General features: G+C 42.9%; 1 protein-coding gene across 4 annotated transcripts in view; it reads right to left on the bottom strand.

Moving 5' to 3' along the window:
- Window positions 1-24993, bottom strand: part of TOM1L2 (target of myb1 like 2 membrane trafficking protein) — a 62400-nt gene that overhangs the window by 17166 nt on the left and 20241 nt on the right. For all 4 annotated transcript variants that reach the window (XM_050967871.1, XM_050967872.1, XM_050967874.1 and 1 more), the window contains exons 2-10: window positions 20477-20561; window positions 18335-18413; window positions 16042-16191; window positions 11727-11861; window positions 10450-10608; window positions 8406-8522; window positions 5596-5729; window positions 1792-1840; window positions 1136-1259 (exon numbers count right to left, since the gene is read on the bottom strand). In XM_050967871.1, the coding sequence (XP_050823828.1) occupies window positions 1136-1259; window positions 1792-1840; window positions 5596-5729; window positions 8406-8522; window positions 10450-10608; window positions 11727-11861; window positions 16042-16191; window positions 18335-18413; window positions 20477-20561 (1032 nt within the window). The remainder of the gene's footprint in view (window positions 1-1135; window positions 1260-1791; window positions 1841-5595; window positions 5730-8405; window positions 8523-10449; window positions 10609-11726; window positions 11862-16041; window positions 16192-18334; window positions 18414-20476; window positions 20562-24993) is intronic.

The following is a 24993-nucleotide window of genomic DNA, read 5'->3' as shown; positions in this document are numbered from 1 at the left end:
GGACAGCAGAACTGGACACAGTATTCCAGGAGCAGTTGCACCAGTGCCAAACAAAGCAGTAACATAACCCTCCTTACCCCTACTCGATATTCCGCTGTTTATAAATCCAAGGATCACATTAGCCCTTTTGGCTGCAGCATCATACATGTTCATCTGATTATCCACCGTGACCCCAAGTATTTTGAAGAGTCACTGCTTCCCAGAAGAGAGTGCCCCATCCCCCCCATTCTTTGTTCCTAGATGTATGACTTTACATTTGGCCATATTAAAATGCATATTGTTTGCTTGCACCAAGTGATCCAAATCGCTCTGTATTCGTGACCTGTCCTCTTAATTTAACACTCTTCCAACATTTGTGTCATCTGCAGACTTTATCAGTGACGATTTGGGGTGTGTCTGTTTTTAATCTTTTCACCATGTTTTACAAATTTTATATTTTAATTGGTTTTAAACCCCAGTGTCCCTTGCATTAATACAGAAAAACAAGTTCCAAATGCTGGCATTTCTCTTTGTTGAAAAATGCTCACACTGAAATATTTACTGTTCAGTAAGGTTCAATACTGTTTATTTAAGGTTCAGAAGAGGACAATATTTCGCGCAAGGATTCCAGTCTTCTCAGCTATAGTTCTTAGCCCTATGCTTCTCTCCATTGTTAAATTGGCTGGGACTCCAATGCAGAGGTCAAATGGAATGACCAGATCAAGACCCCTCTCATTTAGTTTAAAACACAAGATTTTGTGCTTGGAGAGAACCATTCATCTGAGGATTTCTATTAAAGTTTGTAAAAGTGCTTCTAAGTCTCAAACCCGTTTGGAGCAAGTAAATGAGTAATATCCTGGCTTTACAGGTAGGAAAATGGAAGCACAGAGGTTAAGTGAATAGCCCAAGGTTACAGAGTGAATCGGTGACAGACTAAAGCCCACATCCATTTCCTTTTCTAACCACTGGACAATGCTTTTTACCCCCAGCTCTTCTTAATGTCACCAGGCTGCTATCAGTAACTACTACCTCAAACAAAATCCAGGCACTTGTTAACCCAGTGACCCAAATGTAGGCCCACCACAGAGTGGATAGGGACTCGTCATATGTAGCTTCTGTTCCATGCTGATCTGCCCTTTAAAAACTAGGTACTTACCAAGCCCTGCAAGTTGCGAGGAAAGTGAAGTTGGAGGTGCTGTGCTCCCTACCATTGGGCTCACAACAGCTGGGGAACCAGGGCCCAGATCTATTAAATTATCCTCCGTCACTTCACTCAGCACCTGTTGGGACAGTCAAGATGGTAGGTTATACTCCTGCCAAACAATTATAACAGAGACAAAATAGAAGAAGAATGATGGATGCTTCCAAAAACAGCCCTCTGTGGAAAGCTGTTGCAAACGGGAGTATTTTAATTAGGCCTTTAGACTATGAATGCAACACAAGTAGACAGAAAAGATATCTATCTTGCTGGGTCACTGCACAAAAAGCAGTATGGGCTCAACATCTGGCTTGCTTTTATGGTATTATCCCAGCCAACATAGCCTTGAAAAACCGCTCACACATCTCCCCTATTACCTCCGAATTAGTTAAGTTGCCTTCTGTTTCTGCGCCACCTTTAGCTTTGGAGCCGTGCAATAGTAAGAGCTAAGCCCCAAAAGGCCTCTCTTTCACCTCATTTTGTACATTCAATACCACTCAGTCATGGAAATGTTCTCCACCATAACTAGTGTTACAACACAGACACTCAGTGTGTGTTTGGCAGAAGTTTCCTCTGAGCGTACCACGCCTGTAGAAGGTGAACTGGATACTTACTCCATTAGTGGCGCTTTGTGCCAAACGGCCTGATCTGTACCGTTCAAACCTGTTATAAAACAAGAGAGACTATCAAACACATGCACTCTAAGCCAGTCAAGTTCAAGACAAAGCCAGGACATGTCTGTGAGGGTAAAGATAGCTTTCCTTGTCTTCTGGTGGGATCTCCCAGCTGCTATGAAGGAAGAAAGGAAACTATTACAGAGGTTGTGTTCTTGGGCTCCAGCAGGGATAGTGTTGACTAATTTGCTCTTACAGCACATGGAAGCCAGTACATCCAGGGTAAGCAGCGTGAAGGGAAGAGTACAGTTTCCCTTCATCAACTGCCACTTGACAGGGTTTTCCGAAGAAACGAGGTAGGAGAACTTGGAGCCAGAAGGGTAATACCCCTGACCGGAGAGTTGAGTACTAAAAAGTCTTGCTCCCATCCAGGAGCTCCCCATCACCCAAAAAACGTCTGTACACGCCCCTCCCCAAGCATTTCCTGCTTTGCAGAGCAGCACCCTAGCACAGCTCTGCCCAAGGAGCACGCTACAGTACATTCAGTGCTTCTGCAAACCTCATCTCTCTCAACATCTCATGGGTCCGTCCCCTTGTCTAAACACTCCCCAGTACTCAGCAGCTGCTCAGGGCCAATACCCAGGCAGACACTCCCCAAGCACAAAATAAACCACTTCAGCTAAAATAAATTGATTAGAGGAAAAAGCCTGGCTGGGCAGGGTCATTTGTTTCCACTAGCTGTATGTCTGTAGCCCAGACTAAGCCTTAACAGTCACTAAAAATGGATCTTCCCTACTCTCCAGGGTTGCCCTCATGCAGATCTAAGAATGGCCATATTGGGTCAGATCAATGGTCCATCTAGCCTAGTATCCTGTCCTCCAACAGTGGCCAATGCCACATGCTTCAGAGGGAATGAACAGAGCAGATAATCATCAAGTGATCCATCCGCTGTCCTCCACTCTCAGCTTCTGGCAAACAGAGGCTAGGGACACTCAGAGGATGGGACTGCATCTCTTACCACCCTGGCTAATAGCCGCTAAGGGACCTATTCCACATGAATGTATCTAGTTCTTTTTTGAACACTTATAATTTTGGCCTTCACAACATCCCCTGGCAAGGAGTTCCATAGGCTGACTGTGTGTTGTATGAAGAAATACTTCCTTTTGTTTGTTTTAAACCTGCTGCATATTAAATTTCATTTGGTGGTCCCTAGTTCTTGTGTTATGAGGAGTAAACAACACTTCCTTATTTACTTTCTCCACACCAGCACGATTTTATAGACCTGATTTCATATTTTTCCAAACTAAAAAATCTCAGTCTTTTTAATTTCTTCTCATATGGAAGCTGTTCCACACCCCTCATTTTTGTTGCCCTGCTCTGTATATTTTCCAGTTCTAAATATATCTTTTTTGAGATGCAGCAACAAGATCAGCACACAGCATTCCAGGTATGGGCGTACAATGGATTTTTATAGAGGCATTTTGATATTTTGTCTTATTATCTATCCCTTTCCTAATGGTTCCTAACATTCAGTTAGCTTGTCTGACTGCTGCTGCACATTGAGTAGATGTTTTCAGAGAACTATCACACTGACTCCAAGATCTCTTTCTTGAGTGGTAACGGCTAATTTAGACCCCATCATTTTATAGGTCTAGTCTGGATTATGTTTTCCAATGTGCACTGCTTTGAATTTATCAACATTGATTTTCACCTGACATTTTGTTGCCCAGTCACACAGTTTTGTGAGATCCCTTTGTAACCCTTCGCAGTCTGCCTGGGACTTAACTATCTTGAGTAGGTTTGTATCATCTGCAAGTTGTGCCATCTCACTGTTTACCCCTTTTTCCAGATCACTTATGAATATGTTAAATAGGACTGGTCCCAGTACAGACCCCAGGGGGACACCACTATTTACCTCTCTCCATTCTGAAAACTAACCATTTATTCCTACCCTTTGTTTCCTATCTTTTAGCCTGTTGTTGATCCACAAGAGGACCTTCCAGCTTAACCAGTGAGTGCTTGCTTTGATTCAGAGCCTTGTCAAAGGCTTTCTGCAAGTCTAAGTACACTGTATCCACTGGATCACCCTTCTACATGTTTGTTGACCCTCTCAAAGAATTCTAATAGATTAGCGAGGCATGATTTCCCTTTATAAAAGCCATCTATCACCCTCTTTCCTTATTATGAAACCCAACAAAACATTTTAAAGTCAGCCTGTTTCTGAATAAAGATTAATTAGAAACTTCCAACGCCCTCCACCCAGGATGAAAGTCCGGACCTGTGCATGTTCATTCAATACCATGGGCCTTCTGCCAGCAAGCCAATATCAGAGTGAACTGCAAAGATTTCTTAAACTAACATGCATCCGACGAAGTGGGTATTCACCCACGAAAGCTCATGCTCCAATACTTCTGTTAGTCTATAAGGTGCCACAGGACTCTTTGCTGCTTTTACAGATCCAGACTAACATGGCTATCCCTCTGATACTTAAACTAACAGTGGAAGCTAAATTTTTAATTAAGTGGAAATATAAAGGGAAGTTTAGGCCCAAACTTCCGTAAGTGTCTGTGGAGGCTGTGCATGCTCAGCTTCTCTGGAATATCAAGTCCCCCTCTGCTTACTCCCAAAAATGAAAGCATCCCCATAGCAGCACACATTTCTTACTAGAAAGATTTACAAGCCACTTTCTCCTCTTAACTAACAAGCTCTAAATTCAAGAGTCAGTTCCTGCTTGCATCCACTGATTGCATTTTATGTTATCAATGGCACCAGAAATCAACATCTGGAATTTTGAACGCTGAATAATGGAGGTAAAGGAGGAGGAGGATAAACTGGTTTTCACATGCTTGAAATATTCAAACCTACGCAGGATTCTGCAATTTATTTGCTCTTTTCAAATTTTTTTTTCAACTGCACAGCTGACCTTTAGGTGTAAAAATGCAATAATAAGCTTAACCCCATTCAGTGAGATCAGAGATGGAGAAAAATGTTTGAAGTTTCACCATTTTACCAGTGATCAGTCTCATTCTGAGCCTTAATCAGAGACATTTACAATTCGCTACTTGTAAAATCCTGCTCACAGATGCTGAACTGTCCCAGTTCAGAGCATGAAGAACAATTCTAGTTTGGAAATTGTGAAGAGTCTGGTGCAAAAGGCTAGGTGAAATGGATTGGGGGATACAGATTTTTTGCATCAACGTGCAGTTTTCCTGTGACAGCACAAAATCAGACAGCTAGAGTCTAATTTATTTTTTAAAAGCTTTTTATAAACGAGGCTTGTGTTATCAGTAGGGGAGACAAGCATCCTTTTTTTTAATAGGTTTGCCTCCTGCACCAGTCAATCAGAGAAAGATTAAACTTTCCCCAAGAGTGCTACATTTAGTAAGGTATGTAATGTAATAGCAATCAGTCTCCTAATTTTAAAAACACATTTCTGGTTTTGAATTTAAAAGGTAGGAGCCTAGCCCTTATCTGCAATTTTTACAAGCCAGTGCTTTGAGAAGACACAGCTACACTCAAATCAGTTCTCTTTTTTGCGATTCTAAAATAAACTAAAATTCAAGTGGCTATGAAAAAAAATCTCAGCAGCTTTTAAAACCAGTATCTGTAAGCCTTCTTGGGGACGTGGAGGAATTTAAGGCCAATCACAACGGAGAACATATGAATTCTTCATACAAGTTTCTTGGTCCAGTTCCTCCCATTTGCTTTGTGTTTCATCTTATCGGATGCTTAATAATTTGTCCTCCATTTGTGAGAAAACCCAAAATGTGGGAGTAAATAGGACTACTGGAAAAGGTGTCGCACCTCTCATATCTGAGGAAGACGTTATTTAAATCATCATTCACATGCAGCAGTTCCTCCGTGACTTCTTCATTGGACACTCGGGAGATAAGTTCCACAATCCTCTGTTGCATAGCTCTACAGGTTCGGTTCAATTCCTAAGGAAATAAATTGCACACACCTGTATTACGATAACCAGTGAAGAACAAGTATATTTGCTTGGGCTCTGTTTGCAGCCACATGCATCAGTGGCTCAGGGTTCTCAGTCAACTGAGAAGTACTAACACAATGTGGATTATGGAAGAATAAATGCCACCCAAGAGAACATATACTTCAGAAGGACCATGGTCTAAAACCTTGAAGGCCTATTTATGACTCTGTGTCCAGTTCTTCTTTAATCATAAGTACATGGCAAAGAGTTTTTTAAAATTAAATACCTGTGGATTATTTTCAGAAATAGCAAGCATACTACAGCACGGGCCTCCCAGAATGGAGACACCAGGTTTTCTGCCTAGCAGCACAACGCACCAAAGGTATTGTTCTGTGGGGCTTAGGAGCATGGGAAAGCGATCACTGGTATTTGCCACTGGTCTGTCTAGACACAGTGAAAAAAGAACACCCCAGCAGCTGGGAAAGTGGAGGCACACAGTATGAAGTGTGACCATGTATTATGGAAACAAACACAAACACTACACACATTGCTGAACTACATGTGGACACATTCTGGATAGTAGTATTACGCAACACCAAATAGTGGAGTCTCATCATGCTCAGTGTGTCCACTGATAGGATGTAACCCAGAGCAGTGAGTGATTAAGGAGAGAACCTTAAAGGCTAGGCTGCATAGATGTGTGCACTGTAGAAGTCTTTCACCCCAAGGGATATAGGTTCTAGTTTGCCTTAGTTAGGTGATCTCCTGCTTTCTCTGCCATCACCAATGAATGGGTGTACTCTTTCACCTCTGGCAGTCTCAGAGGGCACGGGGTTGCAGTTCTATGGACCAGAGGTTAAAACTGACATATCAGGAGAGCTGCCTGGCGCTACTGGTGAGACCCCAGTTTTACTCCAATGAGCATAAGCTTTTCAACGAAATCATGTCCCACCTCTTCTCCCACCCATCCCCAGAGAGGAAATTCAGCACTAAACAAGGATGACTTGTTGGTACATAACCTTTGGGATGAAAGCAAAATGTGTTTGTTTTCCTTGTTTGCTCTGACATTCTAAGCTCTGGATAAATTTCACTTCATGCAATCCAGCTGCCTTAACAGCTTGAGGAACATGTTCTCCAATGTCAGTTTTGATCCCATCACTTTAGAAGCAGATTGTGACATTTCAGAGGTTTGCTTGCTGCCATAGTGGATAGGGCTGACAGTCTCTATCTATTCTGCTCAGACTTGGCTCTTAGGCAGGCTGTTTACATTTAATTGTGAAGGAAAATGTCAGGAACTATTTAAGAAGCATGACTATATAAAACCTCAAAGCAAAAAACTCCTTCACATATAAGTATCCAGCTCACACCTTTCCTTCTTTAAAAGTCAAAAATAGTCTCTTTCCTCAGTGACCCAGATTTAGGCTGCATCAGCTGGAGAGAACCAGTCTGAATAAAGAATCACTACTGTCACACTTCACTGTGTGATCATTTCTCTAACCTCAGAGTTAGATGAGATTACACTGGGTCAGGATTTTCATGGTGGTTTATAAATGTAAACAAATGGTTCTGTGCTGTTTTGGTCTGCCACAGTGTCCTGGAAGCTGCTTTTGTTTTGATCAATCCAATCCAAACGACTTAGTAGCTGAAAGGCTCTTTATCTATTGTAAAGTGTCTCATCAGCTGCCATGATGGCTCCGCGACAACACACACTGCTGCTGCATCGGAGAGAGCAGTGTTTGGACCAACTTCAAACTCTAGTGCATCACAGAAAGCAATTCCCTGCCTTGCTCCCATTGTGCCACTGGGGGGGGGGGAGGGGGGAAGGGGGGCCCATCCTCCCACTGGTCCAGTGATGAGACGATGCCTTCTCTTCCAAAGAAGGCAACTACAGGAACAGGGACAGGAGGTGGAAAGTCAGCTCATCAGTTTCTCAGGGCAGAGACCTTGTTTACTTCATGTTTGTATACTGCTACCTGCCTGCCCCCAAACTGAGTGCACTGCCCCAATAGTGCCCTTAACCATTGCTGGCTTGGGGAACAAGACATGAAGCCTGGGAGATGAACTTAGTCCCAGTAAGGCTGGCTCATCTGGACCACAGTTGATTCAGATCCAGATGGGCCATTATGATTACCTAGTCTGAAATGCACAGCACAAGCCAGAGAACATCAAACAGTTTCCTACATCAAGCCCATAACTTCTGGTTGAGCTAGAGTACCTTTTAGAAAGAGACATACACAGTCTGGATTTAACGATTTCACGTGATGAAGAATTGACAGTATCCCTTGGTAAAATTTAATCCATCATGGAACAGACAATAGGTTGGTGCTCTGTCAGGATTTGGGTCTTTCAGCCATTATAAAGATGATCCTGAGTATTTGCTGAAGTACAAATTGCATTGGCCTTCCTCCAATGTCAGTTCTTTCTTTGGGTTCCATATCACAGCATTAGCGAAAGGAGCACGTAAAGTTCACAGAACAGGACTAAGGTTGCCTTGAGTGTTTCATCACATACCTCAATTGCACAAAAGCATCCAAAAAGCATGACTATTGCTTGTTAAGGAGTCCAGACACAAGGACACCTCCAATACAGAACCAGGCAAACCAAGGAACTGAAGTGGAGTGTAGGAAAAGGAAACCCTATCATGCCAGGCTGCAGGAACAGATTTGCTGGAAAACACACTTACCTGTAGTAACTCAAGGTCCGATGAATCCTCCTGTCCAGGAACCATTTCTGTTAACATTTCAGACATCACGTTTGTGTTCCCACGAACAATATCCAGTTCACTACGCAGCCGGGCGATCTGTTTTTGGGGAGAAGGGAAAGCAAGGACCATATTACCTTTCAGTGTTAAGCAGAACATTTTTAAGAACTGGCTCTGCAACTCCCCTGCTTCTGCGATTTGACTTGGGAGCAGTACATCTGATGCTTGTCATTGGAGATCACAGAGAGGCTACTATATGTCATCATAAAGAAGCTTACTTATCTAGAGTAATGTAAATTTTAGACCGGTGATGAAGAAAGAAGCTATGAAGGACGTGGCAGAATTAACAGGCTTGACAGAATTCGATTTTTTGTTTTCTCTAATTTCAACAATTAATATTCAGTTTTATTTTTGAGACTTTTTTTGATTTTTAACTACTGTTATTTTTACAGTTGCTGGAAATTAAGGGGTGGTAGGGTTGGGATTAGGGTTGCAGATGGCTCCCTGTGCTGCTGGAAAGCTGGTGACATTCAATCACAATGCACACGGTGTGGGGAAAGCTGTGGTCCTGATGGGGCAGAAAGATACCCCCAGCCAGAGCCACAAGGACGGAGACACTCCTGTTGCTGAATGGCTCCTGCCTGGGGATGGAGCCATTCAGCAGCAAGGTGGCCTCCGCAGTGGCCCACAACACCCCCTTGCAATCTTGGCCAGGAGGTCTCTGCTCCTCCGCGCCAGGACAGCAGACTTCCCTGCACCTTGTGCCTGCAAAGTCTGGGTTCATTGGCCCTGTGGCAGCGCAGGGAGCCCCAGCGACCCTGCTCCCTCACTCCCATGACAGCAGGACTGCAGAGGGCTCCCTGTGCTGCTGCAGGGCTGGGACACCCTCTCCCTGAAGGCGCACCAACTGTTACCAATTGATTTTTTTTGTCGATTTCAGTGTCAGCTGAAATCGACGTTTACTGACCTCTGTGGATTGAAATCAAATCCTGCCAGGCTTAGGTATTCATCACCATGACAAAGCCAGCTGTGCTAACAATTGGATGGAAACATGGAAGCAAACAAGAAGAGCAGCTAAATTAAACCAAATTATGCTACAAAACATTACACTCTTCTCTCAAAATGCAGATGGATGAGGGGAAAAGGAGGCATGACCTCTTGATCAGGGCTTTTCCATTTTGAAGTTGCATTCATTTCATCTCACAGGAAAGATGGGCCAATGGTTAGGGTGCTAGCTTGGGACTTGAGAGCTCCAAATTCAGTTCCCAGTTCTAGCACAGACTCCCTTTACAAGCTTGGCCAAGTTGTTTAGTCTCTCTGTGCCTTTGTTCCCCATCCATGAGGCGGGAATAGTAAGACTTACCTACCACACAGGGGCTGGGAGGATGGACACATTAAAAGACTGAGATGCTCAGATAGTACAGTAATAGGGCTCACATGTGTGTATCTAAGATAGCTGTAAGAAAATTGCACAACTTTTAATACCTTTTAAAACCTTTTACAACTGCTGCAAATTTGAGTGATGCTACAATCCCCTGCACCAGGTTGCAAAGCCAATCATCACTTTAGGCCTGCCCTCCCTTCCCGCCATGGCAGAAGGATGGCTGGGTGTAATCTGAGCAAGTGGTGTCGCAACCTGTTGGACAAGGTCACACCACCACTCAAATCTGGCCCACTCCAGCCACTGCCACGCTTGCCTTTGAGAACCATGCAGGACACATCACGTCTCTTCTGTGCTGCTGCCCTGCTTTGGAAGGCAGGCTACATGCCTTGAACTACAACTTTAACCAATCGTGGCCACAACATTTAAACAACAAAAATCACAACTTTCTTACAGCCTTAAAGGCAGATTGATTTCACAATCCACAACAGGAGAAATGGTCACTAGACAAAACCAGGTCTCGGTTGCAACTAAAACTTACCTTCAGAAAAATTAAAATAGATGACTATGACGACAGGCTGATTTACTAAGCTAAGAGCCTTACTCACCTATTCACTTGAAATAACCAGAATTATATCCCAGTACCTGCTCAGAATTGGCAGTGATGGGACCAGTCACATTCAGAGATGGGGCCTGAGGAGCTGGATATGCAGTAGGAGATGGGGATGAATAGGAACTCGTGCTCGTCTTTTGCTGGGACTGGGACACATGCATATTTGCTGCTGGATCTACTTCAGGAACACTCTGTTACACCAGAAAAAGAAAGGGTTCAAATGCTGAATGCTGACAGTGCTTGGTTTGCATCAACCCTAAGGCAATATGCCCAAATACAGGCCATAGCTCCACCTTCAGGAAAAGGTCCATTTTTGTTATGGAATACAAGCCGACCTATCAGAGCACAAATGTGGAATAGCAATGACAAGGTACGTTCATCTCTTCTGTCCCAATCCGTAACTTTTAGTTCCAGTTTTCCTCCACAAGAAAGGCAAGAAGGAAAATAAAAACAAAGGTCAGAGAGTGAAAGGAACGTAGCCTAGAAATGAAGTCACATTTTACAAAATCATTTGCTACACACACATTGCAGGTAATTTACTTTGCTGTCACAACCATAAGTGCATTTCCTTTTTCTGTGTATCTAAATCTGCAGCTATATTATTGCATTGCCATACAGTTTCATAGTGAACAGTCTGAATATTTGCGATCAGTAAGTTTACTTTCCAACAGTAATAGCTGAGTCAAGTTTGTAGGCTCTGATTGTCAAAGGTACTGAGTGCCTGCGGTTCACACAAAGTCAACGGGAGCTGTGGTTGCTTAGCACCTTTGAAAGTGGGGGACGTCTACTGGTTTCTCGTGATGTTCCCCCATGAATTGTGTAAAGCAAAATAAAAAGTACACAAAATGTAGAACTCTGGCTTGCAACCTTTGAAAGTCAGGCCTTCTTTGTTCATATGCACAAGATTCATTGAAGGCAGTGCCACCATATCAACAGAAACAATTGTCCTCTCTGGGGGAGAGAGAATTAACTCAACAATAGATCCTGACAGGGCTGGTCCTGAGCAGATTAGTTAAATTTGTGTGGCAGTTTGGTGAGACATCACAATATTCAGTACAGAACAAGTGTATAAAATGCCTTCAAACTCATTCTGTTCCTGCACTGATTTTTGTCTCAAGGAGATGCCAGTAGTTTATCAGCCTGTCAACCCAGTTCCCTTATTGGTTTCCATTCCTTTTTACTATTACAAAGGCCATCCAGGTCTGAGAAAGTTTGGGGCAAGTTTCATAAATCAATAGCTGAGGAAAAGAGCAGAAGAGTAGTATCCAATTATTTATATGGCCCTGGAAAATGCTTCACTGCAGCTTACCCTCTGTGGTGTGTGTATTGGAGACAAAGCATCAAGATCTGCCATAGGAAACTCTATCCCTTTCCTTTTGAGTTCTTCATAAATATGCACTACTCCAGTTAGGTCAGGGCTACTTCGAAATGCATCTGCCCAAGCCTGGAAAACAATACACAGGATTATTCATTAGACTTCCATATGATCTGCAAGTTCCCTTCTACCTCTTTTGGTCATTATTAATTATTATGTCACACAACTCGGATCCAAACCAGAAACGCATTCATGAATTTCAGTCTCAAAGGAGACTTTCAATATTAAAGCTTATTGAAAGATTCTGAGTTACTACCCAGATGGTCAAGCAACAAACAGAACATAAATGGGGATTCACAGTGGCTAGCAGTCCCAAATAATTACATAGGCAGAAGCAGTTAATGCACTCATTTAGTTACATTTGGTGGTACATTGATATTTGCCCTCATACTTAACTCCAGCCCTGCAATAAACATTGAGACAGAAGTAATTCCTAAGAAATGCAATAAAAGGCAAAGGATAATTTAAGTGCACACATGAAGATCTCTTAGGTTATATTCCAAAAGACCCTACTTTCATTAAAAGTTTGGTCCACACGGCTTTTCGTGTGGAAGAAGCCACATGGAAGGTAAAGAACTACTGTTCAATCAGAGAGCTATTCAGAGAAATGTGGGTAAGATGGGAGTAAGTTCTCCACGAATGCTCACCATGTAGTCATTTTCTGAAAAAATACTTTGACTATTTTCACCCCAAAAAAGTTTTCAGCCATCACTTCAATCAAGGGTAAAATAGATTAAAAATAAGATTAAGTATTTGACTTACACTCTTACTCTGCTCACTTCAAGGAAATTGTATTTAGTACCCTATATACCAAGTGAAGAATCCATCATTTCTTGGAGGCTAACAGTTCTGCTTCCCAGTACTGTTACAGTAAATTAATTGCACTGATTGTTCAGATGCAATGGGAGTTCCACCGATCCCATTTCAGCAGGAGAAACTATTTCCAATTGGCAAGAGCCACTCAGTTTTCAAAGGTCAGTTTCAAGGAAGCTTCCTTAATTACAACAGAAGCATCCTTGTTGCAGAAGTAACTAATCTTGTACTGTCCTGATGTTTGTAATTTACATGAGAGGCAGTTTAAATCCATTTCTATAGAATAGCATTTTCCACTCTATCTTTCTGTTGGCCATTAACTAATAGAGTGAAACGCAAGCGGCCCCAGGTGAGCTCTGTTTAGCTATTGCACAGAATGACTCACGCTCCGAGTACCACCCCATGTGCACTGCATTGCTGCACAGAGCTCTCACTATGGTTTGGTTCCCCAGGAAGAGGGACAATTGCACCCCTGCTTAACTGGCTTCCTCTATTTCTGCATCCAATTCAAAATTAGTGAGCTCACATCACCCCTAGCTCTGTGGCTTCCTACTCTTCTACCTGCTAATCTGGCCTTTCTTCTGCAACTCTCCATCCCTGCAGAAAGGAGAGACACTAATTTGTGCTGCTCTGCCTGTGTGGATCTCCCTCCCCATTGAATCATCTCCAGTCTTTAAATCTTGCCTTTTGATTTGAACTTTTTTTTTGTTTGTTTTTTTTTGAGGGGTCCAGCTTTCACCTGGACAGTGGCACAGCCGGGCAGAAAGAACTTCGGTTCACCCCACATCCAAATAGCAGAACTACTGAACTCCTATTTCCAAAAGTTGTAGTGTGGCACAGTGCAGGCCCTAACCCTGCTAGATTTGATCTTGTGAGCACCTGATACAGGCGAGAGCTGTATTCTATAAAATACAGTTTTAATTGACACTCTAGGAATAAATTAAAAATGTTGTGAAATCTGTTGGTTGACTATAGAGGCCATACTACACGTTATGGCCAACTTAGTCAGTACAACATTATTTGTATGACTGTAGCACCTAGAGCTGCCAGGTGAGCTATTTCCAGTACCGACAGGGATAGTTAATGTAGTACTGGTAGTACTGTTAATGCCATTGTACAAGGTACTGAGAAGAACTCAGCTGGAGTACTGTGTACCATTCTAGTCACGGATGTTCAAGGAAGATGGATTCAAACTAACATCTTCAGAGAGGGGCTGGGAGAATGATTGGGGGAATGGAAAGCCAATTTTATTAGTGGAGACTAAAACAGCTTGGCTTGTTTAGCCTTGCAAAATGAAGGCTGACAAATACATCAGGGAGTAAACCGCAGGGCAGGAGAAGAGCTATTTAAGCTACAGAACAATGTTGGCACAAGAACAAATGAATATAAAACTGGCCATGACTAAAGTTAGGCTAGAAATTAGAATAAGGTTTCCAACCATCAGAGGAGGGAGGTTCTGGAACAGCTTCCCAACAGCAGTAAGGGGCACAAACTACCTAACTAGTTTTAAGATGGGGACATAAAGCCATCATCCAATTTGCAGCAATCCACACTCAGGAAAGACACAGGAGTATAACAGCAAGGGTTGCTTCAGGAGATGTTTGCACAGCACATTCCCATACTTCTAGCTTATGCTATTAGTCCTCACTTGTATAGGCATTAACATTCCCTATTATTAAATCATAAGCCTACAGAAGAGGGGAAGTGTGGGCCATTAAAACGCTATAATAGAGTGGAGCTGGGAAGAGACAGCAACCCCTTGGATCAGAGAACAAAAATTGAGTCTTAAAGCTGAAGAAAGCTGGATGAGAAGAAGGATATTCCATGTTTGTGTGCCCCCATCAGAGAGCTGAGAAGTACTTCCGTAGTCCCTTTCTCTGAATTATCCGACAATCTAGAAAACAAAGTCACTCATCACCTCTGACAAAACAAAGCCGTTGTGAGAGGAGCCAACTACAGGCAACTCTTCACAATTTCCATTCTGCATACACCAAAAGGCATTTCGGATTCTGAGCCAATGAAGGTTTTTAACCCCACCGAACTAGGTCTATTCAGATATAAATATATGTAACTATAGAGAGCAATGACTCTGGCTTCAAACCACTGTTCCACTCTAGTTCTATTAATGGATGGCAACAACGTGAATCTGGTATCAAGTTAGCCAGCATCCTAAAAAAACACTGTAGAAGCCTTAGTAAGGAAATAAACACACTATGGTGTTCAGAAGTTTCTATTAATAGCACATAATACAGATTATTGTACTGTGACTTCACCCGTCGGCTTTCCCACCGAAGGGAGGGGACGTGTGAAGGCTCACTCGGACTAAGAGGAGTCTCTTTTAAATAGTTCTATTAAAGTTGCATTATTTATGGAAGTAGCAGTGGGGTGGAAGGGAGGGCGAAGAGGCCTCTGAAGCACCTATGCAGTCCACTCCTAAGTCTTCCACCCAATTTATTTTCTGTTTAAAAAAAATATAAATTATTTAGTAAGTCTTAGTAGCTTCATTTATGTTCCTGTATATGCGTTAAATACGTACCACCCGAGAAACAACTAGAGATTCAGTAGCCCATTTCCCCGCTCAAATTAAAGACATGTTTTGAAAACTGTATTACGTGCCTGTAAACCTATTCCCACCAAGGACCACCACAGCACCTTTATATACTGTAGCTTTTAATATACAAAGTTTGTAACTTTGTAATAGCCTAGTAGAAGCTTGCAAATAAAGCTTCCTATGACTGTCAAGTTTCCTCCAGCACCAGTGTTTCTTCATGCAATTCTAATGGGACATGAAATTAGCACGGCTTTGTTTACCTTTTTGTGCAGCATACAAAAAGGTGGCAGATGTGCACTTCTGACCTTTACCACTTTGGGCAAGGAGCTGACAGTTCAGGAAACAGTATGAGAGTAAGCTGCTGCTGCAGAGCAAGCAGAGGAAATGAGATCTTTTGATGTATGTTACTTATAGAAGTACAAAGGGCTTATTAAAGATGGAAAAGTAGTCCCATTTTCAGACAGGGAAATGGAGCAGAGAGAGATTAAAGACTGATCTTGCACTATTTAAAAAACATTGACAGCAGAATGTGCTGCTAAAACGGCTTGTCTAACCTCACACAGTGAGGCAATTAGGGTTGGAAACAGAATATAGGTCACTAACTTCTAGGTCGCCTGTCTAACCAGTAGATGTGCTGCCTTTAAAAAAAAACCACACTCATTACCAAAGTGGTGTCTTTAAAGAATCCTGTGTACTCAGAATTGAGAAGGCATTTTCCCCTAGGTAAGTTCTGCCCCTAAACTTCATATATTAGTGCCTCCCATTTCATTGTGGGTTTGCCATTATACATTTAGCACTAACACCATGCTCAGCACTGTACAGTGCTCAGCGAGACAGCCCTCATCTCAGAGCTGGTGTAAAGAACTGAAGAGCTGACTTGCATACCTGAATCAGGGCTAGTACTTTATCCTGTACAATGGTGGGAGGATTGTTCTTGGGTGAGATGATTTTCACCAGAACACCATCTATGAAGTCTCGGTTTGCCACTAGGACATGGAAGCGATGGCCACAGTTTTTCACACAGGTCTCCAATACCTACACAAGAAACACAAATAATCTCTGATGGAACAAAGTTTGATCATGTGCACAACAGGAAGAGTCCTCCTGGTACAAAGTGTCTGCATTGGGGGGAGGAGGCATGGGGGGGGGAAGAGGGGAAGAAGAGGCTTAGTACCAGGTTTTTGCTTCTTTCCCCTGCGCACACCCCACAGTATCCCTACAGAGCTTCCTCCTCTACATACAACCCCAGGAATTCATTTATATGTTCAGTCACCTTTACCAGGAACCAGTCAACTGGTTAACAGCCAAAGCATATCCATTTTCCTTCAGATGTACCTTGACGTTGAATTAGATCAAATATGTAGCCCTTTCTCATTATAATTTTCATTAATAATTTTGGACCTTTGCTTTTGGACATTAGTCAGTGAGGGGGTGATCCAGCTGATGAGACAATATCACTAGAAATTATGCCTTGGGCACCAAAAGATGCTGACAAAATGTGATTCATACTGAAGTTTTTTCCTTTCTTGATACCTTTTGTCTTGTGATAAAATAAATCACTAATATTAACACCCCAGAGACTTTTGTGATCCAACTTTTCTCATTGTCAAGATGAAGAAATAAAAGTTTCTGCCATTTTCATTGAAGTTTGTTCACTTATGCTGTTTGTACACCAAATTTCAGCACATAGGTTGTTACAGCATGGACGTGTCAAATGGATATCCTGTCACCGGGTCAGGTTTAGAGATACCCATTTTCAATGCTTCTGAAATGTGATTGAACCAGGACACCCCAATTTACAACCCATGTTATAGAATTTTACATGAGGATTATGCCAAATTACCTTAAATCCTTCAAAACACTCTGCTTTTGAATTCTTTGACAGGTTATGCCCCAATACACATTTTCCCCATAACTTAGCTGGAGTCACTCTCACTTGGACATTCAGTTACCATGGAACAGCAGCTATCGACTCTTTTCTGTGAAGAACATGATGCACATGGAGATAAATACAACACACAGCTTTTACATATAACCATGGCTAATAACTGCCATGACCCCATAGCCGAGGAGCTTCTGCTCCTACTGATGTCCTCACACCTGACGACATGGGCGAGTCCAGATTTCAGCCTCTTTTCAAAACAACGTATAATTCCATATTCACATTATGATGGACACAGCAGTCTCATTTTACTCCTTGGGGCACTGGGGCCTTATTTTAATTCTCTCCAACAAAACCCTTAACTGGCAGCTATCAAAATGACAACTCAGGGCAGGAAGTGGCCACGAGGAGACAGAGCTAACAATGGATTAGTGCAAGAGCACTTCATCTTCAGAGACTGAGTCAAAGCCAGTTAGGTAAAGAATGAAAAAGAATTTAGAACTGTCATCTTCATACAAGTGACAACCACTACACAGGTCAGCACAACTGGCAACCATCTATCCTAAGGAGGGAGCAGCATAGGCTATAGCAGGTGTGTGCTGGCAGAGTCCAGGGGAAACACATGGAGATCACCTACCCACATTATGCCTTGATCTAGTCAATGGTATTTGTCCCTTACATTCAGGAAGTGCAAGTTTCACCCACCAAACCACATTCTGATCTGCCATGTCACCCAGTAGGCCCTTTTCAACCAACAGCCTTGCTGACATGATCAGCAGGAAAGGTCACTGCCAAAGTACCTCACACTGCAGTGGGGCTGTGCAAATGCACAATGTAGTAATTCATGCTGATTTAGTTTAGGCTTCCTGTTTCTGATGTACTTACAAAAAAAATTACCCTCTTAGTTTTTGTGCCCTTAGCTAATTGCTCTCCAAATTCTTTCTTGGCCTGCCTTATACTTTTATAGTTGACTTGCCAGAGTATATGCTGCTTTCTATTTTCCTCTGCCTCTTCTGCTCTGCTATTTAGTGACCGTGGCTTCTTTTTTTTTGGGGGGGGGGGGGGTGTTGTCCTCTTACTTCTTTTTTTATTTTTTATTTGGAGAATACATTTAGTTTGAGCCTCTATTATGGTGTTTTTAAATAGTCTCCATGCAGTTTTCAGGCATTTCACCCTCGTGACTATTCCTTTTAATTCCATTTAACTAGCATCCCCATATTTGTGTAGTTCCCCTTTCTGAAGGGGACCGTTACTGTGGTACGTTTCTTTGGCACTTTCCCAGCTCACCACACTCACCGTTAGAGCCAGCATCACCTCTCTGTAATTTCTGTTTCCATTCAGCCTCTTCTTCAGTGCTCGGATAGCATCCTTTGGACTGAAGGAGAAACAAACGTATCATTTTCACTCCTCAGAAGGTGGGAACATCGGCTTTCCCTAACCATGTCTGACAGGGCAGGAGCACTTGCGTTAACTTTAGATAACCCAGCCATGATCATTGAACGCTCAGCATGTCAATGCAGATACAAGGGCGACGTATGAATGAGACAGCAAGACTGACAGGCAGTCAGGAAGAGGCCACAGGCGTAACACCATTGAGAACAGGCCCGCTGTGTAGCACAAGCAACACAGCCTGAGTGCTGAAGGGGCAGATGATACTGGAAAGGTCCCTCTCTTCAAATGTTAGGATCTGGTAGCAATGCAGCATTTGGTGGCTTGAAAGTTACAAGCAAGTCTCCTAAAAATAAAGGCTCAATGATCCCTCTAGTAGCACATTTAGTATGTGCTTTCTGGAAACACCCAGGAATTAAGTATCAGAGGGGTAGCCGTGTTAGTCTGGATCTGTAAAAGCAGCAAAGAATCCTGTGGCACCTTATAGACTAACAGAGGTTTTGGAGCATGAGCTTTCGTGGGTGAATACCCACTTCGTCAGATGCATGTAGTGGAAATTTCCAGGGGCAGGTATATATATGCAGGCAAGCTAGAGATAATGAGGTTAGTTCAATCAGGGAGGATGAGGCCCTGTTCTAGCAGTTGAGGTGTGAAAACCAAGGGAGGAGAAACTGGTTTTCTAGTTGGCAAGCCATTTACAGTCTTTGTTTAATCCTGAGCTGATGGTGTCAAATTTGCAGATGAACTGAAGCTCAGCAGTTTCTCTTTGAAGTCTGGTCCTGAAGTTTTTTTGCTGCAGGATGGCCACCTTAAGGTCTGCTATAGTGTGGCCAGGGAGGTTGAAGTGTTCTCCTACAGGTTTCTGTATACTGCCATTCCTAATATCTGATTTGTGTCCATTTATCCTTTTCCGTAGAGACCGTCCAGTTTGGCCGATGTACATAGCAGAGGGGCATTGCTGGCATATGATGGCGTATATTACATTGGTGGACGTGCAGGTGAATGAACCAGTGATGGTGTGGCTGATCTGGTTAGGTCCTGTGATGATGTCGCTGGTGTAGATATGTGGGCAAAGTTGGCATCACGGTTTGTTGCATGGATTGGTTCCTGAGCTAGAGTTACTATGGTGCGGTGTGCAGTTACTGGTGAGAATATGTTTCAGGTTGGCAGGTTGTCTGTGGGCGAGGACCGGCCTGCCACCCAAGGCCTGTGAAAGTGTGGGATCATTGTCCAGGATGGGTTGTAGATCCCTGATGATGCGTTGGAGGGGTTTTAGCTATGTAGGAGAACACTTCAACCTCCCTGGCCACACTATAGCAGACCTTAAGGTGGCCATCCTGCAGCAAAAAAACTTCAGGACCAGACTTCAAAGAGAAACTGCTGAGCTTCAGTTCATCTGCAAAATTTGACACTATCAGCTCAGGATTAAACAAAGACTGTGAATGGCTTGCCAACTACAGAACCAGTTTCTCCTCCCTTGGTTTTTACACCTCAACTGCTAGAACAGGGCCTCATCCTCCCTGACTGAACTAACCTCATTATCTCTAACTTGCCTGCATATATATACCTGCCCCTGGAAATTTCCACTACATGCATCTGACGAAGTGGGTATTCACCCACAAAAGCTCATGCTCCAAAACCTCTGTTAGTCTATAAGGTGCCACGGGATTCTTTGCTGCTTTTACCCAGGAATTAGATATCACACCACGAAAATCTAGTGCTCTCATTTTGGTGCTGGGCCAACATAGAGCTCTGCTAATAAATCTCAATCCTGACATGCCACATCCCATGTTATTCTAACCATTCAACTCTCCTGAGCAGAGGTCTACACTAGCAAGTGCCATGAGACATGCTTATTGTCTGAAGTGGATCAGTGTCAGTTTGGGATGAGGAGACCAAACAACTCATTTGCTATCTAAAAATGGAATTTAATCGGAGGACACCTGTGCATTAGTCCACTGCACCACTTAGCATGCTGAAGAACAAAGATCAGTGTCAGCACGACAGCAAAACGTGTGAACTGCCCAAGTTATCTGTAATAGCACATACCCTTCTTCCGTCTCGTTGATAATGTCACAGATCTCCATGTTAAGTGTCCAATCCTCACTCTGTAAGGAGCCATCAGTCGCCTTTTCTGTGAAGCCAACACAAAAATCTCTGTCACCTCTTCTTGATTAAGTTACTATAGTTCATCTTATCTTCACTCTATTACTGTGCCTTGTACACAAGTTAGCACTCCCCATATGAGGAAGGGACAAATTTTCCAAGCTCTTGCACTGTTGACTCTGGACATCATCATACCGTTTTTCCTCATTTAGAGACCAGGTTTAAAAGCTTCTGGAGTAAAAATCAATCCTGTGGGCTGGATTACTCAATATCCACAGACCACAGAAGGGCTGTCAGTTAATTCCTGCCCTATCTTCTTAGCTATCACTCTACTTTACCTCTGATATTTTGATGGGAGAAGGGGCTAATCATTCAAAGTTCTAATTTACTATATTTTAACACCTCTATGTCATCCCTCCCTATTTTTGTGGAGTCAGAATTCATATTTCTCTTTTCATGAGGAAGACCTGGCTCCTTTTTGTACACTAAGGGTTTTTCCTTGCTTGTTTTTTTTAACCTTTCAAGTGTCAAAAAATGTAAAATTCCTGCCTTCCCTATTTTGCAGAAAGTGTTTCTTGGAGGACTCGGAGTGCGCTCAGACCTTAACAGAAGGGATGATAGTGTTGAATCTTTAACAAAAGAAGTTTTCTTCCACCTGTTTGTTGGACATTTGATTTAAATATGCTTACAAACAAAAAGGGCTCTAAGCTGTCTGGATAAACATCACTTTCCCTCCTCAGTTAATCAGGTTTTATTTCAGATCCTTTATCATCTGAAATTACAGAGCTACTACCAAGCTTCCAGGAAAACAGGGTAAGCAAGACGTCAATTTTTAACATAAAAAAATCAAAACAAAACAAAAAACCCAACTAATCAACAAAAAGTACAACACACAAGCAAAACTTTCCTAAATAAATCTTTCAGGCATAGTTTATACATTATAAAGCAGCAAGAACAGCAGAAGTGCAATTTCCTTTGTTCCCTTTGTAGTCACCTTGAATTCTTTATATCAAATTCCCCAAATTGAACCCATTTGTCTCAAAGGATAAAATTGCCTGAACAGGGTAGATTCACTTTTAAAAGACTGAACCAATTCTATAACTCTGCCTTGTGCTTCCCAGACCAGAAAGCTGCATCTATGGTAACACTGTTCCCAAAAGAAACCCCTACCATTGAGACCAAGGTTACAGCTCCCCTGGCAGTAGTAACTGTGGGAATGTTAGCAGAGATCAAGTGCCAGCTCAGAGCAAGGGCCACATAACATGGTGCTTAAAATGCCAGCAACCAGTATTCCTACCACTGCAGTTCCACCAACGGTAGCAACTTGAGAAAAAAGACTGGCATAGACATGGCCAAAGTTAGAAGTGCTGAAGAGAGGTTTGCTCAATCCCAGGGTGGGAGGAACACAGGAAAAGTGAGATCATTCCATTTCTCAACAGTGACCCTTTCAGCCTCATAAGGAGCGTTGAAAGGCACTCGAAGGATCTCTGTCCAGCTCTCACAGGTCAAAGGAGGAATAGAAAAAAACAAAAAACAAAAAAAAAACCCACAGCCATAGTGCCATCTCTGTACGGGACACAGATTCGAAAAAGTCAGTCAGTCAGTCTTATCTCATGGTACAGTTCAAGTAGCACAAAAATCTGTTCACATAGGAAGTATTCCCATTCCCCAGCAATTCAACGAGGGAGTTCAGAGACTCTGACCTACTGTGTTTTGACCAATAGTAGCATTCTTTAAGATTTCAAGGTGGTTTCTAGTCACTGAAGTTTAATACTGTTCTTCAGACAAACCCGATACATACTCGTGAGACTTCTTCCCAGCATCTTAACTCCTTTGCTGCACAAAAGCACAAGCAGCAAATCTAGGTCGCATCACCGAAATGGACAAAGGACTACAGATGACAAAAATAACTTGTATTCTGTTTTTCTCTAAGGAAAGATGAACAAGCAAATAAGCTTCTAGTTGTTTCTAGAATCAGTACCCCTCACAAAGGCTTTTTAAAATATTTACAGCTCTGTGTCAGTGTGTGTGAGAGAGAGAAAGAGACAGACAGACAGACAGACCAGAAGCCCTTAACCACATATTAAGCCAAGTAAATAACCAAACTGTAAAATAAAAGTATAGTCAGTGTCAGTAACAAAACATTTAAAGGGGCACAACATTATCTATATTCTCCAGCTTGGCCACACAAAACCAACAAGACAAAAAACAAAAACAACAACACATAAATCAAATTGTTGGTGGTCCTAACTGAATGGCCAACCTCTCTGCTACCTCCAAAAACATCACCCAACGAATGGAGAAAGCGCAGCACTAAATGGAGAAAGAGTTTCAAAAGATTTCCCAATTCTCAGTCACAGAGCCGTGTTACATGGACATTTTGCCCAAATAAACCATGGCCAAATATTTATCACAAGATCAATGAACTGGCTGCTGGCATTGCCATGTGCAGGGTTAGCATTTTCCCACATGATTTCTGAAGAGAAGTCAAGCCTTTGACTGAGTCACACAGTATGAAAGCAGACACCAGGACAGGGACTAAGCAAGAACTATGGGGATACACAATTTTCTTTAGCACATTTTTGGATTTTCTTTACAAATCATGTCAAATGCCCATGCTCAGAAATACCCCATATTTAAGGCATACTGTTCTCTCTGATGGCACTGTGCTAGTACGTTCCTGCTGCTTCAGTGATCATTCTTCCCCTCAGAGCATGGAGAAGAGGCTGTGACTTCCTGAATGAGAGTTGAGATTCTGATTTTAAATACAAATCGCTTCAAAAGCGGCACACATTACATGGACAAGAGGAACTAACAGTTGTGAAAGCACTTCCCTTGATTACATGAAAGCCGCGTATACACCAAAACTGAAACAGTATAAGCAACAATCATGTTCACAAGTAGCTCCAACAATGCAGGGATAGATTCCAGCTCCCCAAGAAACACATCAGAACGGTGCTATTAGTATAAACTAGGGGTCATGTAGCATGCTTCTCTAAGAGAATCCCCATCCTGTACCTGGGAAACTGCAGAACCTTAACTAGCAACACTAGAAATGTTTTTAAATGCTGGAAAAATCTGATATTAGGTGTCAATCACGCATCTCCCTGCGACTCCCTCTCAAACTGGGCAGGAAATAGTTGGCTGATAATACTGACAGGGTCAAACTGTTTCCAACACCTAGTGCAGGTGCCAGAATCCTGGAAGAATGGCACATTTTCCTCATGCAGGTGCACCTACAGTTAATATATTAGAAAAGCATCAGTTCCTCCACTGCTCACAACAGGTTCGCAGCACATGTCAATTGGCATTAGCTTGCAAAGGATTTGGAGACACTGTCAACACAACTCTGGGATAGGGCAGGACATCTTAATTGATACCCACCCCAGACAAGACAAAGTAAAAAGAAGAAAAGTGAGTAATTTCTGGGAGACTTTTATTGGGCACTATACAAACAACATCTCATACTAACTGAAGTCTCTAGTTCCCAGGGCCAGGGATGGGAAAGAATAATACCCTGCACTTCGATAGCACCTTACATCCAAGGCGCTCATGGCTGTTGAACATTAAATCTCAGAGAAGTCCAGTCACAGGACACAGCCAGAAATTCTGGAGTTCTAATTCCAGGCTGCCACTGACATCTTGGGGAAATGGAGGCAAAGGGGTTAAGCAGTTTGCCCATCTATAAAATGACAGCTAATACCATCCTACCTCAGTGGGTTGTTAGGTGAGAAATCTCTGTAAAAGTGCTACATGCTGCCCATTTTACAGCACTCAGACAAGGTGCTACTCAACTAAGAATGTCCCTTGTGCATCAATCTTCATGAACATCATCTACCAGCCAAGCCTATGCCCACTCTCTAAGTATGACCAGGATGAGGTCACCATAAGGAAATGAAGCTAGACATAAAATCATAGAAATGTAGGACTGGAAGGGACCTCAACAGGTCATCCCCATTCCAGTTCCGTGCATTGAGGCAGGTCTGAATATTATCTAGACCATCCCTCACAGGTGATGGTCTGACCAGTTAAACTTCCAATGACGTAGATTCCACAGCCTCCCTAGGTAATTTGTTCCAGTGCCTACACTACCCTGACAGTTAAGAAGTTTTTCCTAACCCAGTGGTTCTCAAACTGTGGGTTAGGACCCCAAAGTGGGTCATGATCTTGTTTTAATGGGGTCTCCAGAACTAGAGTTAGACTGGCTGGGACACAGGGCCAAAGCTGAAGCCCGAGCCCCAATGCCCAGGGCCGAAACCTGAGCCCCACCAGTTGGGGCTCAGGCATAGGCTTCAGGTTACAGGCTCCCTGCCCAGGGATGAAGCCCATGGGCTTTGGCCACCCAGCCTGGGATAGTGGGGCTCAGGCTTTGGCCCCCAGGTGGGGTTCGGGCAGGCTCATGCTTTGGTCCCCCCTCCTGGGGTCGTGTAGTAATTTTTGTCGCCAGAAGGGGGTCACAA

The sequence above is a fragment of the Gopherus flavomarginatus genome, chromosome 9, assembly GCF_025201925.1.
Source record: "Gopherus flavomarginatus isolate rGopFla2 chromosome 9, rGopFla2.mat.asm, whole genome shotgun sequence".
Classification (NCBI taxonomy): domain Eukaryota; kingdom Metazoa; phylum Chordata; order Testudines; family Testudinidae; genus Gopherus; species Gopherus flavomarginatus.
The sequence above is the reverse complement of the archived record's forward strand: the minus strand, read 5'-3'. Positions and strand labels throughout refer to the sequence as shown.